General features: G+C 50.5%; 1 protein-coding gene and 1 pseudogene across 2 annotated transcripts in view; both read right to left on the reverse strand.

Moving 5' to 3' along the window:
* Positions 1 to 13624, reverse strand: part of TMEM120B (transmembrane protein 120B) — a 34248-nt gene extending 20624 nt beyond the window's left edge. Inside the window, exon 1 of one of the 2 annotated variants that reach the window (XM_016153824.2) lies at positions 13443 to 13623. In XM_016153824.2, coding sequence (XP_016009310.2) covers positions 13443 to 13511 — 69 coding nt within the window. In that variant the 5' untranslated portion in view covers positions 13512 to 13623. Of the gene's footprint in view, positions 1 to 13442 lie in introns of both variants that reach the window. The other variant, XM_016153826.2, reaches the window with a different exon arrangement.
* Positions 2994 to 3112, reverse strand: LOC118603168 (annotated as a pseudogene).
* Positions 13625 to 14181: the final 557 nt, after the last annotated feature.

Here is a 14181-nt window from a genome sequence, read left to right on the forward strand (position 1 = left end):
ATTTGGAGGAACCACTATGAGGGACAGGAACCGTGAAATGAAATACAGTAATCCAATGAACGTATTTTAAGTGGCTGTTTTCTCGGTGGAGAAATGCGTTTAGCAGAGAGAGAGAGAGAGAGAAACGGGTTAGTGAACCAGCGAGGCCAGAGCCTCAATCCTCAGGCCTGCCAAGCGGGGTCTCTGGACGCGAGGCGTAAACCAGGAGAGGAGGGAGGGGCGAAGAAAAGGAAGAGAGCGGATAAAACCAGAAGCGACATTGCAGGCCGCTGGGGGCACGTCTCCCCTGGCCCCCGGCGCCCCCAGATGTGAGGCTGCACTCCCGTGTTTGCAGTATCATCGCTCTCTCCTTCCTGGGCCTCTGGGGAGGACAATTCTGCCTCTTTTTAATTTTTTTTTTAAATAATGTCAAACTTGCAGAAGAATTGTGAGGAGAGTACAAAGGGTTCCCTATATCCTTTGTCCAGATTCACCAAGTGCTAACACTGCGCCATCTTCGCTTTATGCTCCGTGTGCGTGTGCGTGCATGTGCGTATGTGTGTGTGTGTGTTCTTCTACATCAGGCATCAGTAAACTATAGTCATCAGGCCCAATTCAGCCCCGTGATTTTGTATGGGCAGTAAGCTAAAAATGGGTTCCACGTGGCTGGATTAAAAAAAAAAAAAATCAAATGAAGACTAGATTGCGACATGTGAAAAATATATGAAATTGAAATTTCAGTGTCCATAAATAAGCTGTATTGGAGCACAGCCACGCCCATTCATTTACATGTTGTCTGCGGCTTCTCTGAAACTACAACCGCAGGGTTCCTGTGACAAGACCACACGGCCCGCAAAGCCCAGAATCCTCACTACTTGGCTTTCTTGACACACACACACAAAAAAAAGTTTGCCTACTCCTGTTCTAAATCGTTTGGGAGTTACTTGTAGACAACATGTTCCTTTAGTCCTAAATACTTCCCCGTGCATGTCCTAAGACCAGCAACATGCACGGTACAATGATCAAACGCAGAAAATGTGACCTTGATACGACACAACACCATGACCTTGAAGAGTGTCCGAATTCACATGGCTGCTGACTGTCCACTGATGGCAATTTCTCCCCAGATCCTGAACCCAATTCAGTCTCCTGCCTTGTACTCCCACTCGTATCCCTTAGTCAAGAACAGTCTCTCGACCTGTCCTTGTCTTTCGCGACATCGATCTTTTTTGAGAGTGCGGTCCAGTTGTTTCGAAGAATGTCCCTCCATCCAGGTTGGTCTGTTATGTCTTCATGATTAGATTTTGGTTATGCATTTGGTGCAAGAACGCCACTGAAGCGGCACTGTGTCCTCAGCCTGTCCCATCAGGAAGGACATGGTGTCCACGCTGTTAACGTTGATTGCTTAGAAAAGGCGGAGTCCACCCACTTTCTCCCCTGTCCAGCGACCAGCCTTCCATGTGTAACTAATAAGTACTCCAAAGAGAGACCGCCTGTATTTTAAGCACTTTTGAATCCTTCGGTGCTGAAACTGCCGTCTACGTACAGCCAATGTCTGAGGGTACCAAAGGGAGCCCTCCAGAGCCGGGTGGGGAGGACGGGGACAGAGAGACCCTGACTAGACAACAGGCTTCAAGAAAGTGGGGCCTTCGGCCTAAGCGTCCCCGCAATGCAGGCTCCCGGAAGTTAAAGGGCCACGTGACTCCTGGCACTGTTTGGTGCGGGGTCCCACCACAGGGAGATGAGGCCAAGACTGCAACATCAGCAGCCAGAGGTCACCGGGCCCTCTTCAGTATGAATTACTATTTAAAGTAAAAGATGAAGATATTATCCTTGTTAAAGATGAAAACGCTACAGCTAGAGTCGGCTTTGAACTCACCCCTCGCCCGTCCGCAGAAGTATCCACTGTTACCAGTTTCTTCTAGACCTTTTTCTATGCATTCTTCCAGATTGTATACTATGTATCTATGTATTTCTATATTCTACATAGACTTAGTTCTATATACATATACATAAAGATACATACAGATGTATGAAAAATACACTGTTGCCAAAATGAATTGTCCGTAACACTTATCCTCCTCCACTTCCTTTTAGCAACAGGACCCCAGAGCTGCATGTGGGCACATGGCTGCCCAGCTACAGACTGCATTTCTGAGCCTCCCTTGCAGCTAGGCGTAGCAGTATAGCCAAGAGTTAGCCAATGGGATGCGAGCAGAAGTGGTGTAAGTTCTGAACCACATTTTCATAAGGAAAGGCTTGGTCTCTACTCTCTCTTTTCCTGACTGGGATAGGTCAACAACAGGTGCAGTTACCTTGAAGCCAGAGATGGAAAGCCATGTGATACAAATGGCAGAGCCCACTGTCCCGCCCCCAGCCAGACCAGCCTGGATCCCAGGCGACCTCGTGTGACAGAGCTTCCAACCTGTGATGGTTTTACAACATGACTGCCCATCCTTTAGCACTCCTCACACAGAGAGGTGGGGTCTCTGTTCCCTCCCTTTAAATATAAATCGGGTTGTGGCTATATATACGGCAGAAGTGACACTATACAAGTTCTGAGGAAAAGTCCCAGAAGGACATGTGGTTTCTACCTTATTTGCTGAAACACTTGCTCTTGAAGCAAAAAGGTCAACGACCCTGAGGCCCCATGCCGTATGGAAACCCTAGGCACTTACAGAAGTCACATGCAGACACTCCGATCAATATTCCCAAATAAGACAAACCTTTTCATCCTAACAACTCAGGTGCTGGAGGGGTAAAGAAACCTCCAGATGATTCGTCCCAGTTAAGTCCAAGTCTTCCAAGCTAAGGCATTGGACACCACACAGTTAAGCCACCCAGACTGCGTCCTGTCTAAAGTCCTGACTTACAGAATCCCTGAGCAAAATGCAGTTATAGATTTTTGTTTTGTTTTGTTTTTTATTTTTTTTTAGGTGAGGCAACCCTTGGTTGACCTTACAGATTACCAGGACCTTGTCAGCTTACGATCTCTTATTTTTTTTTATTTTTTACACCTATAGCACCTGGTCTTCCTAGGTGGTCTTCTGTCCAAGCACTAACCAGGCCCGACCCTGCTTAGCTTCTGAGACCAGATGGGATCGGGGTTGTTCAGGGTGGCGTGGCCGTGGGCAGTTATCATTTGATGCAGCAATAGGTAACCCGGAACACCACTCACCCTGGACCCCACCTCCCTCTGGCCGGTTACATGAGAAAGAAGATACCTCATTGCAGCCTTTTGATTCGGGTGAATCTCTTTGTTATAACAGCATAGCTTATCCCCTAAAGCACATAATTTTGATTTTAAAAAAAGTCAACAGTCTCGAAAGATACCTGTGATTCCACAACAATCTGTCTTGAAGCCTCAGCACGATGCCTTGAAGATCCGGCCACGTCAGACCGTACAGATGTACTTCCCTCTTTTTACTGCCGTGCGGTATTTCATGCTATAAACATCCTACGGTTTATTTAAGCCATTCCCACTGCTGGAGGTAGCACCCCGCTGGGGAAAAGAGGTGGAATTGCTGGGTCAGAGGGCACAGGCTTGTTTTCGGCTTTAGCAGATCTTGGCAAACTGCCCACAGAGTGACTGTACGAATTTACACCCCCACCCGCAGCATGAGACGGCTGTCCACACCTCGCCAACCCTCCACGCCCTCGTTCACGTTACACGCACGTTTCGAACGCTCCCCTGGGGTTTATTTTCTGCTCCGTCCTAAGGCATCAGACTGGGTAGGGATAGGAGGCCTATGGGCCTTCCCATATTTCATCCCCTGGTATATGGACTCATTCTGATCCCCAAAAGTTTTTTCTGTCTGTCTGTCATTGGCCAGAACCACTTCTCAGGGGAGATCCGAGCCTGGAGACCGCACACATCTGGTCTGCTCCGGCCCTCAGCTCCCGGCTCGGGACGTGCCACAATGAGGGGAGTCAGAAACCAGGCTGCGAGGCACTCTGCCGCCCAGGGCACTCCCCGCTGACGCCCGGTCCCTGCGGATTCCGGCCCAGGCCCACAGCAGTGGGGCAGGTTCCGTTTACTTTTTGGACCCCTATTTTTCTCCAGACAGTTGTCTCTCACTTGCTTTTTGGTTTTAAATTGGGATAAAATTCACCATTTTAATTTGCCTAATTGTGCTACAACACACAATAAAATCAACCATCTTAGCCATTTCTAAGGGTACAATTCAGGGGCATTAAATCCATTCATTGCCTTCGGTGTGTAACCACCACGACCATCCATCCTCAGAACTTTTTTCATCAGCCCCACTGAGACGCGGAACCCATCAAACAAGAACTCCATTTCCTGCCCCCACCAGCCGCCAGGGCCTGGCAGCGGCCATGCTGACGCCGTCCAGCTCTAAGAATCTCACTCCTCTGGGTACCGCCTCTAAGCAGAGTCACACAGGATTTGCCTTTTTGTGCCACTTATTTAGACACGGCGAAATGTCTTCATAAGTCCACCCACGCTGGAGCGCGTATCAGGAGGCCCTTCCTCTTTAAGGCTTAATGGTATTTCGTCGTGTGGGTACACTACGTCCTCCGCATCCATCCATCCATCCATCCATCCATCCATCCACGGACACCTGGGTTGCCTCTACCTTCTGGCCCTGGTGAATAATGTGACTATAAACATGGGTGTGTAAATATCTGTTCAAGGCCGTGCCAGGCTATAGGAGAATTCTGTGTTTAATTCTTTTGAGGAACTGCCATACCGTTTTACAGCAGCTGCCTCTCGACCATCCATGGGGTGGTTCTGAGAGGTGTGAGCGTGAGGGGAGTACGATTCTCGTCTCCCCTTGGAGCCCCTGGCTGCCCTCTGCACACGAGGGTGTCTCCGACAGACCCCTGAGTGGACCTGTGGCTTGAGATCCTTTTTCGAGGCACAGGATGAACCACACTGAGGACATCCAATCTCGCCTTTCATCCTGTCGACCTCGGCCCAGTGGCTTCAAATGGAATCGGTCGCCAGATGGAGGCCTTCTGTTGTTTTTGCCAACCAGGCATTTTAGTCCCCTTCTGGTTAATGGCCCCACAGTTTCTTTGGAGACCCACCCCTCCCCCATACTCGTGCTATGAGATCTGGCTAGGGTGGGGGAGAGGGGGTGGGCGGACTCTGCCTGGGCTCCGGGGCACATGACCCAGGCCTGGCCGATCAGAGCACCAGCCTCCCAACCCCGCTGTTGAGTCAGAATCACCAGTTGTGGCTCTTCTTATCAGAACTGCTGAAAAAGAGAAACTCTTTCTCCAGGATTTTGAAGATAGCGGGGTGTGAGCTGAGAGCTCATGGGGCTGTCTCGCCTGAGAACGAACCCAACAGAGAGGAAAACAAGGCAGTGAGTTAGATGAAGGCTGAGCTCTGACCACTGCACCTGGGCCCTGGTTTGGCCTGTACCTGAAGGAGGTACACCTTTGATCTCCCAAGTACATAAGCAAACACAGTCCATTTTGTTCTCTTTGGCTTTGCCACTTGGGCTGAGTGTCTTCATTTCAAAAGCCAGTGTGAGATTCTAGATTAAGGCTTAAAAAAAAAAACCAAAAAACAAAAAACAGAGCTTTCCTCCAGGGCAGAGTTAGCCACATCAGGTAAGAGGAGGAGCCACAAATCTTAGACTCATCATCACCAAGCTCTTGCCCAGGGCACTGTCATCTTAAAGCTGATCAGAACAAGGACTTGGAGCCTGCTTGAAAGAATCCTAATCAACCCAGTAACTAAACTGTCCCCCCCAAAATGCAGACCTTTAAACAACCATATTGGGTATTTTGCCACCAAACTAAGAACCTAAACCATTATTTTTAACAACTTTATCGAGGTATAATTTACACACCATAAAATTCACTCATTTTAAGTATACAATTCAGTGATTCTTACACATTCACCAGGTTGTACAACCAGCACCCCGCCCAGTTTCGGACGTTCCATCATGGTCTATGTTAGCACCCCCCCCCGCCCCCCACCAGCTCCTGGCAACCACACATCTCCCTATAGATTTGTCTTCTCTGGATATTTCATATAAATGGAATCATATATTATGTGGCGTTTGTGTCTGGCTTCTTAGCATAATGTTTTCGAGGTTTATTTACATTATAGCAAGTATTAGTATTTGTTTATTGCTACTCAGTATAAGTTTGGTATAGATATACCACATTTTGTTTATTCATTCACCAGTTGTTGGGAATTTGGGTTATTTCCACCTTTTGGCTCTTATGAATAACTCTGCCATGATCATTCACATACTAGTCCTTGTGCGGACATATAATGTCATTTCTCTTGGGTAGATACCCAGGAATGGAATTGCTGGGTCACATGGTACATGCATGTTTAGCTTTTAAAGAGCATACCAAACTGCCAAACCACTGTTTTTGCTTTTAAACTTGTCAGCGGTGGATTGGAACATGGGAGACAGTCACCAGAAAAACTGGGAGTCAGCTCTGCACACAGCACAGGGAGCGTCGGCTTATTAAATGTGATTGACTCTCACATCAAGTCGCTACCTCTAAAAATAACCCAGAGTGCCGGGGGCACCAGAGCAGACAGGCAGCTGTGGAAGAAAGAACCTGACCTGCGGCACAAAGCGAGTCCCACCCTCCACCCCTCACAGACACACACGTCTAGTTCAAGACCAATCCAAGAAAAAGAAACACACTTGATAGGATAGCTAAAGACAGAGCTTTGGGTGGGGAAAAAGGATACGTATAAGGGAAACATTGTCAGTAAAGAAACAGATGTCAACTTAGTTCTCCGAGAAAATACAAGCGCCGTATGAGACTTGATTCCGCATTAAATGATATTTGCATGGTCATAATCACGTAAATGGCCAACGCTGAGCCAGCCTATAGAGATGTTTTTCTCTACACACCTTTTGGTACTGTTGGATAACTTCCTGGTTTCCTGCTCATTTTATGGACTATTTCACACATATAGGAAAGGACAGAGAAATGACATAATAGAAAAGAAACATAATATTAACACTCATTTTGTCACCCTCAGCTTAAGAAGTAATGGTGCGCATGGGGTTGAAAGCCCCTATGTATTCTTTCTAGGTGGCAGTCCCATCCCCTGCCCCCAGAGAGGTGACCCCCTGTGCTGGTTATTTCTGCCTCCCATGCCCGCCCCAGATCAACTCAGTCCTTCTCTGTGCTGACGTCTTTGGACTGCATCTCCTGGGGTCCCACTCTGTCGCCTGCTTAGGTTTGGCCGATGGGAGGCGAGGACAGAAGACCGGCAGGCTGGAGGGGAGACAGGTGGGGTGTTCATGCTACCTGTCGCCTCCCTGCTTTGCCCGCAGCCTTCCACCACTACAGCCCCGTCCTCGTCCCCTGCAATGAGCTTTGGCCAAGGTCTGGTGACGGACCCCTCCCTCTGTCCCTTTAGGACTAGAACAGATCCCAGCTCCAGGGCTCTCGCTCCCTAACTGCCACACCTCCATAAATAGCCCCTTCCTTAAACTCTTCAGTGGGATTCTTTCGGGAGCGCCACTGCTTCCTGCCAGGGCCCTGCCTCAGTCTCCACTATACTGAATTCGGCCTGTATCACTCCCTTGCAAGTCTTCATATCTGTGCTACAAAGATATGTTTCAGTAAGCAATACACAGTGTTGCTCGGAATGTTTAACTTTATTACACATGTCATACTGTATACGCCCCTCTGCAAGTTTGCACTCAATGTTGCTTTTCTGTTTAAAAGATTTATCCATATTGATACGTGTAGCTCTAGTATAGTCATTCTGCTCTTCATACCCCACTCCATGGATGCCCAATGGAATTATCCATTCTGATGGTCCTTTTTCTAGCTGTTATAAGAATTCTCGTACATACCTCTTATTTGAATTTTTAACTATGTAGATATATCTTACAAAAATGTACAATGGGTTTTAAAAATTAGAAGTGCTAACATTTGCTCTGTAAGCTGAGATGCCCGTACTGCCATTCCTACACACCTGATTACCCTCCTTTACACCACGTGCAGAAGACACAGACAAGCGAGTTCCTGTTAGAGGACTTGAAAATCCACCACCTCGCCTGTCCTCTGAGGCCTCAAGCTCTGCCCCAGTGGGATGAAGGTTAATGGCTCCAGGTCCCAGCACAGCTGTGAAACATCTGGAGATACCTTCTTATCACAACCTGGCTGAGTTGTAAGAGTCTGAACTGGGGGGTCAGAACTCCTGAGTCAACATTAATGGCAAGAACTGCCAGCAATGGCATCTTGTGGCATTTTCAAACAGGGCTCTGGCCAAGGAGCATCGGAAGTAGGCAGGCGACCCAGTCAGTTGCAACAGAGCCATGGCCGCCACCAAAATGTGGTGCCTTATCACTATGCCTTTCTCACGTGGTTAAGTTTTCGAAACATTACATTTATATAGTTCTCTTTCCAAGGAATGAACTGCAAATAAAGATTTCTGGATGCTGAGTATACTTAACTAAGACTCATCACCATGGAAACACTACCAAGGATGGCAAGTTGACTTCCCCTAAACTGTATCAAGTCTATACTGGGAAGGAGTCTAAGTCACGTGGAGGGACTGATTCATAATGTCTGTTATATGGGCAGTGAGTAGAGGTGTTGGCATGGGTGTCAGGCAGGATAACATAATAGCTAAGTGATTACGCTACGTAGTCAGGCTGACTTCACATCCAGCGTCTGCCACTTCTTAGCTGAGTGTGGAATCTCTTTGTACCTCAGTTTCTTCAGCTGTGAAAGGGCTAGGAAATGAGGTATATGTCACAGGCCATGTACTGGTTTCTTAAAATGAGCTTTATTGCGGTATAATTTACATATCAATTCACCAGTTTTCAGGTGTACAATTCTATGAATTTGGACAAATACATACAATTGTATCACTATCAATGCCACCATCAGGACATAAAACAAAGGTTCCTAAACTTTGCTGTTTGACCTGAGCGTCTCAGTAAACTTTTCAAAGTCCTTAGGTCAAATAACTGAAAAGTATTTATGACCTAGCAACTTAGCAGCCTTTTAGGAAAAAAAAAATAATGCACTGAAATTAATAAAAAATATTTTTATTTCATTCTGAAATGACCAAAATTTTTTACTAACGAGATGCATGTGGGCCTGTTGGGCTCTACATAGATTCTCAAACCTTGGGATCAGATTAGACAGTGATGCCCTCATTTCACGTTCCATACTGACTTTCACAGGGTACTTGACTTTAATCAGAGACCACTGAAAACCCAACTTCACAAAGCTAGAACATCATCAAAAAGGATTTAGCTTGATCTAACGTGCACCTGCGAAATACTCCGAGTTAGCGCCTTAAGCACTCTGTGACTAATGCCATTGTTTCCCTTCCACAGTGCCCCTGTGACCTTGCTGCAGCTCCGCGAGGGAGTCCTGACACAGTCTGGGAATCACAAATATAGACTGTTTCTATTACTTCCCCCCCCAAAAAAAAAGATACCTGTCCGGCATCCCTCTCTTTTTCTTACTACCGGTATTTTGATTTTCCTTCATGGGACCATCCCTCCCCTACTCTTATTTCGTGTAGTCTGACTGGCACTGACCTCAGTCCTGAGTTCCAGGGACAGACAAGTAACCACGCCACCAATCAGTACCCTGATGACTGGTTCAGTAAGGGGGGATCACATGGCTCAAGGTCAGCCAATGAGAGTCAGCCCTGGGACTCTTGCCGAAATTACTGGCAAGAAGATGTACTGTTTTCACCAGGTTTGCTAAGCTGGTAGATGTCAGCTGGGAGCTGCCGGTGGTCATCTTTAGAGACTGCCTGAGAATAAGGCTGAGGTAGAAGAGACAGACGTCACTGGAGCCCCTGGATAAAGTCTAACCTGAAGCCATTTGCCACTGGGCTTCCCAATACATGAGCCAATAAACCCCTTTTTTGGCTTAAAGCCACTCAAACTGGGTTTCTATCACTTGCAACTAAGAATCCTGACTAACACGTTGTTGTAAAGCACCACACGAATGAAATGAGACCCTGCAAGTTCAAAAGCTTTCTTCTAGAACTAAGGCTCTCAGGATACTTTTGGAAGCCACTGTGTTAGGGACCCAAAAAGTATCCGACCTACACAGGTAGCCGGGGTTCAAATTCTGATTCCTTGACTTTCAAGTTAACATAACATGATTCCTTAACAGAGCCTCAGCCTCCTCATCTGTAAAGTGGGGTTGTCATTTAGATTGAATGAGATAATCCATGTATCAAATAGTTAGCCCATTACTATTATTAATTATTATTATTATTATTATTGTCAGCCTTTGTTGTGTAGACAAAGAAATTCAAGCTCAAAGAGGTGACTTCCTAAAGGTCAGATACCAGAGAGTGGCGGAACTCGCGCCTGAACCCGGGAATCCTGGCTCCCTGTCCAGGGTTCCTTCTGTGCAACGTGCTTCCAGAGAGAGAAGCCCAAAAGGCAACGCGAGATGGAACAGAAACAAAAGCCCATAGAGTACAGGGGCACAGACCTGCCTCGGGGAGTGGTTAAGAGCACGGACTCTGGTGTTTACCAGAGTGGGTTCGAATCCTGACTCCGGCACTTACAAGCCCTCGTAAGTGATTTTGTCAGAGACTGTGTGTGATTTTCCCCTCTGTAAATCGGGGATAGCAAGATCTATTTCATGAGATTTTAATGAAATGATGCTACCTTTATGCTTCCGGTCTGGCCCGGCTGCTTTCTCTCCCATACACAGCAGCTAGAGGAATGTGTATTTCATTGGTAGTAAAAGCCCAAATCTTTACAATGGCCCATAAGGCCCCTGCATTTCTATGAGGTCAGGTTCAGGGAAAGGCCACTCCTGGGCCAGGTTTCCAGTGATATAAGGCGGGACCGCTCATTAAACCACCTGCCACCCTGTCTGTAAGTGACCTTCTGTGGTCATACCACAGGCCACTGGGCCAAACATACCGGACTCAGACCCACGTGCAATTCACCAGCAAGGCTGAAACCCCAACCAGCCAAATACAAAGTCCCCCTTGCACGGTGACCTTGCCCCTGAGTCCAGGGAGGCCCTGGCAGATGCGAATCACGGTCAAAAGAAATCAGATCCTTTCCTCTGGAAAGTCCCAGAGAGTGTGACTTTTGCGGGGGATGGGGAGGAATTCTAAAGACCTTTCAAATCCTCGGGCTGGAGAATCATGTTTCCTCTTTCCTCTCTTCATTTGTAAAAGGGAAGGAGAGGTAGAACACAAGAGACTTTGTACGGCGCCCCCAAAATGACGCAGCTGGGGAGAGATGAGCATGAAACCCACGAACTGCAGATTTTGAGGCAGATGTAGGAAAATTAAGGTAGACCATGTGGGGGGGGGGGGAATCCTTTCCAGTTCCCACCTGCCCACCTCTTGCAACCGCCTCGTTCCCCAACAAATGTCTCATAACTGAAAGTCTGCCTGACACATACACAGAGACAATGTGCACTCTACTTATTATTTGTATATTCCACGGACTTTCACCTCAGGAGTTCAGACCTCTCACATTTAATATGGCAGCGAGGGGCCTCCCAGCACAAGGACAGACGGCTGAACTAAGTTCTAGCCCCAGCGTGACCACGAAGTAGCTATGTGACCCCGGTTTAATTAGCATGCCCAAGCTTTAATGTCCTCATCTACGAATTGAAGTCAGAGTCGATGACCTTAACCCCCAGGAGACTCTGCGGTCTTCTACCCGTCACAGGCCTCTGACCCAGCCGCTGCTGCCAAAGCCTGAGACTCCAGGGCCCCTCTTCCCAAAGGCGGGCCCAGTCCATTTCGGTTCCCCTACCGCTGAAGAATCAGGCAGGAGACATCACAGTGTCCACCGGGTCGGCTCTTGCACAACCCTTGCTAGGCGCCAGGGGACGAAATCCACAATTAATTCCCAATTCCTCTCTGTTCCTCACACACCTGGGCTCCAGAGACACCACGTAAGAAGAACACAACAAATCAAATGTCTCCTCCACAATCCCTGCCTGCCAAGACTTGCTGTCTAATTGCTGTTAATTGCATTAATTGCATAGCTCCGAAGCGTTCCGATTCCTCCTCCGTCCCTCAGTCTAAGGCAGGGCAAGGGGAAGCGGATGATGAACAACGAAAGCGACAGGGAGAAAACCCCTCTCCCTGGCCAGACCCTGACCGCCACCGCCGCCACTCCACGGCTGCACACGACCTGCGAGCCCAGTGGGACAAAGCGTCTAGAGCTGGCCGGGTCTGCTTGATGGCAGGAGAGCCAGAAAGGTCCCCTGGGAAGTGGGTGCGACCCAGGCCCGAGGCCTGAAGGAGGTGGCAACAGTCCACAAACGCTGGACAGGCCAAGAAAGAGAGACACCCTTCTGGTCCCACATCCCTTATCCAACTCCCCCCTCCCCCCCCCCCCCCCCCCGCAAAGCTGACGCGGCACACACACCCCCTCCTGCTCCGCCTCTCCAGCACCCCTCCCTCTATTCACCCCGACCTGCTGCTCATGTCCAGAAAGACCCACGCAGACGGCCTTGGCACCCTCCCCTCCCCTCCCGTGGACTCTGCTAAGAGGCCAACCCGCTGCAGAGGAGAGCTCCACGTTCAGGAAAAACGAGGAGTGGGCGTGTGCGAGAGGGTTTCAGGCAAGCAGAGCCCAACTTGGAGAAAACGAGCACAATCGGGTAGTTGCAGAGGGAGCGAGCTCCTCTGCAAAAACGGTCCAGGAGTCCCCTTGGCCAACCTCGGGGTTTCTCCGGGCGTCTCTCCTCACCAGGGTGGGTGGCTGAGGAGGCCTCTGAGAACTCCCATCAGGAAGGAACAAGTCCTACCTGGGCCCTGCGGCCGCAATGCCATTCTCTCTAGGGGCCTCCTTCCCCCGCCCCCACCCCGCCCCGTGGGAGCAGCCTCTGTGGCAGAGGGAGGCACCCCAGCTGTCAGAACTGGCAGATGTCATCCACCACGCCAAACTCGGCCTGCGGCAGCGCCAGAGAAGCGGGCGCCGACACCGGAACTCCAAAGACGGAGGACGGGGGTCCCCAATTCCTAAGAAAAGCCCAGGGGTTCAAGGTGAACGTCTCCCAAGCACATTTTCCAGAACAGAGCTGCGGGGGGGGGGGGTGCCCTACCAGAGCGGAGGCGCAGTTGAGCTGCCCAAACCCAATGGGTGAGGGTGGGGTTCGAGAAGCCCCCTGCGGAGGTGGGGGCTGGGCTGTTCTGAGTCCCAGCGTATACCTGTCCCTTCGGGCCTCCCCCACATGGACACGCCAGGAACTTCCCCTCGGAGGCGACAGACCAACTTTCTGCAGCGAGGGAGGGGCGCGGAGCACGGACCCGGGGCGAGGGCGGGGGAAACGGGGCTCCCGCTGGGCGCTCCAAGACGATGAAGAACTGCAGCGCTGGGACGTGGGAGGGCGCGGGCCCACGCGGGCCACCGGCCCCCAGAGTCTGGCCAGGGACACCCCCCCGGGCCCTGCCGGTGCCCACCGCCCGGGCCGGGGGAGCAGGAAGGGGAGGCGATTCGCCTCAGGTAGCAGAGTTGCGGAACCAGGTGGCCCGGCCCTACCTGCAGTTCCTGAAATTGTCCCTCCATCTCGTGCCACTCGCGCTCGCAACACTCCAGCTGGCCGGACATGGTGCAGCGGTGCGAGGCGGCGGCGGCTGCTCCCGCAGAGCGGCGCGGCGGGTCGCCAGCACCCCACGCCTGTCCGTTCGCCGGCTGCCTCAGAGCCACCAGCTGTTCCTGCGCAGCCGGAGCCACGCGCGCACCTGACGTCACGGCCCCCGCCCCGGCCCCGGCCCGCGTCCCACCCCGCGTCCCACCCCCTCCGCGGGAGGCCGGTCCCGCGCATGCGCACCCTCCCCCGGCTCCGCCCCCGCGCGCCGCGCGCAGGGCGGGGCACGCGTGCTGCTTTGCAGGGCTCGGCCGGGTCTGTCGCTGTCCCCTTGGGAGCGCCTCTGCGCCTCCAGAATCTCTCTCTTCTCGCTGGGCCTGGGCGACTTGTCCGCAAGCTGCATTTGCAGAGCTTATTTGGGGTGTCCGGGTCCGGGAGGGAGAAAGACGATTGTGGGGAGGCGAGAGGGGATAGGTTGAAAGCTCACCACCCCTTGGCTTTGCCTGACCTTAGCCAGAGCCAACAGCCCGGAATGCTGGAACTGACGATGACTATCCAGCAAGGTCACCAGGCAGGGCGGGGAAGCACAGAGAGAGGGCTTGTCATCTCACCTTGTCATTATTGACTGCAACACATAACATCCTAGATTCCTGCCTTCTAAGACTCTGGGTGACCATCTCGACAGCTGTT

The sequence above is a fragment of the Rousettus aegyptiacus genome, unplaced genomic scaffold (assembly GCF_014176215.1).
Source record: "Rousettus aegyptiacus isolate mRouAeg1 unplaced genomic scaffold, mRouAeg1.p scaffold_m13_p_5, whole genome shotgun sequence".
NCBI classification, from domain to species: domain Eukaryota; kingdom Metazoa; phylum Chordata; class Mammalia; order Chiroptera; family Pteropodidae; genus Rousettus; species Rousettus aegyptiacus.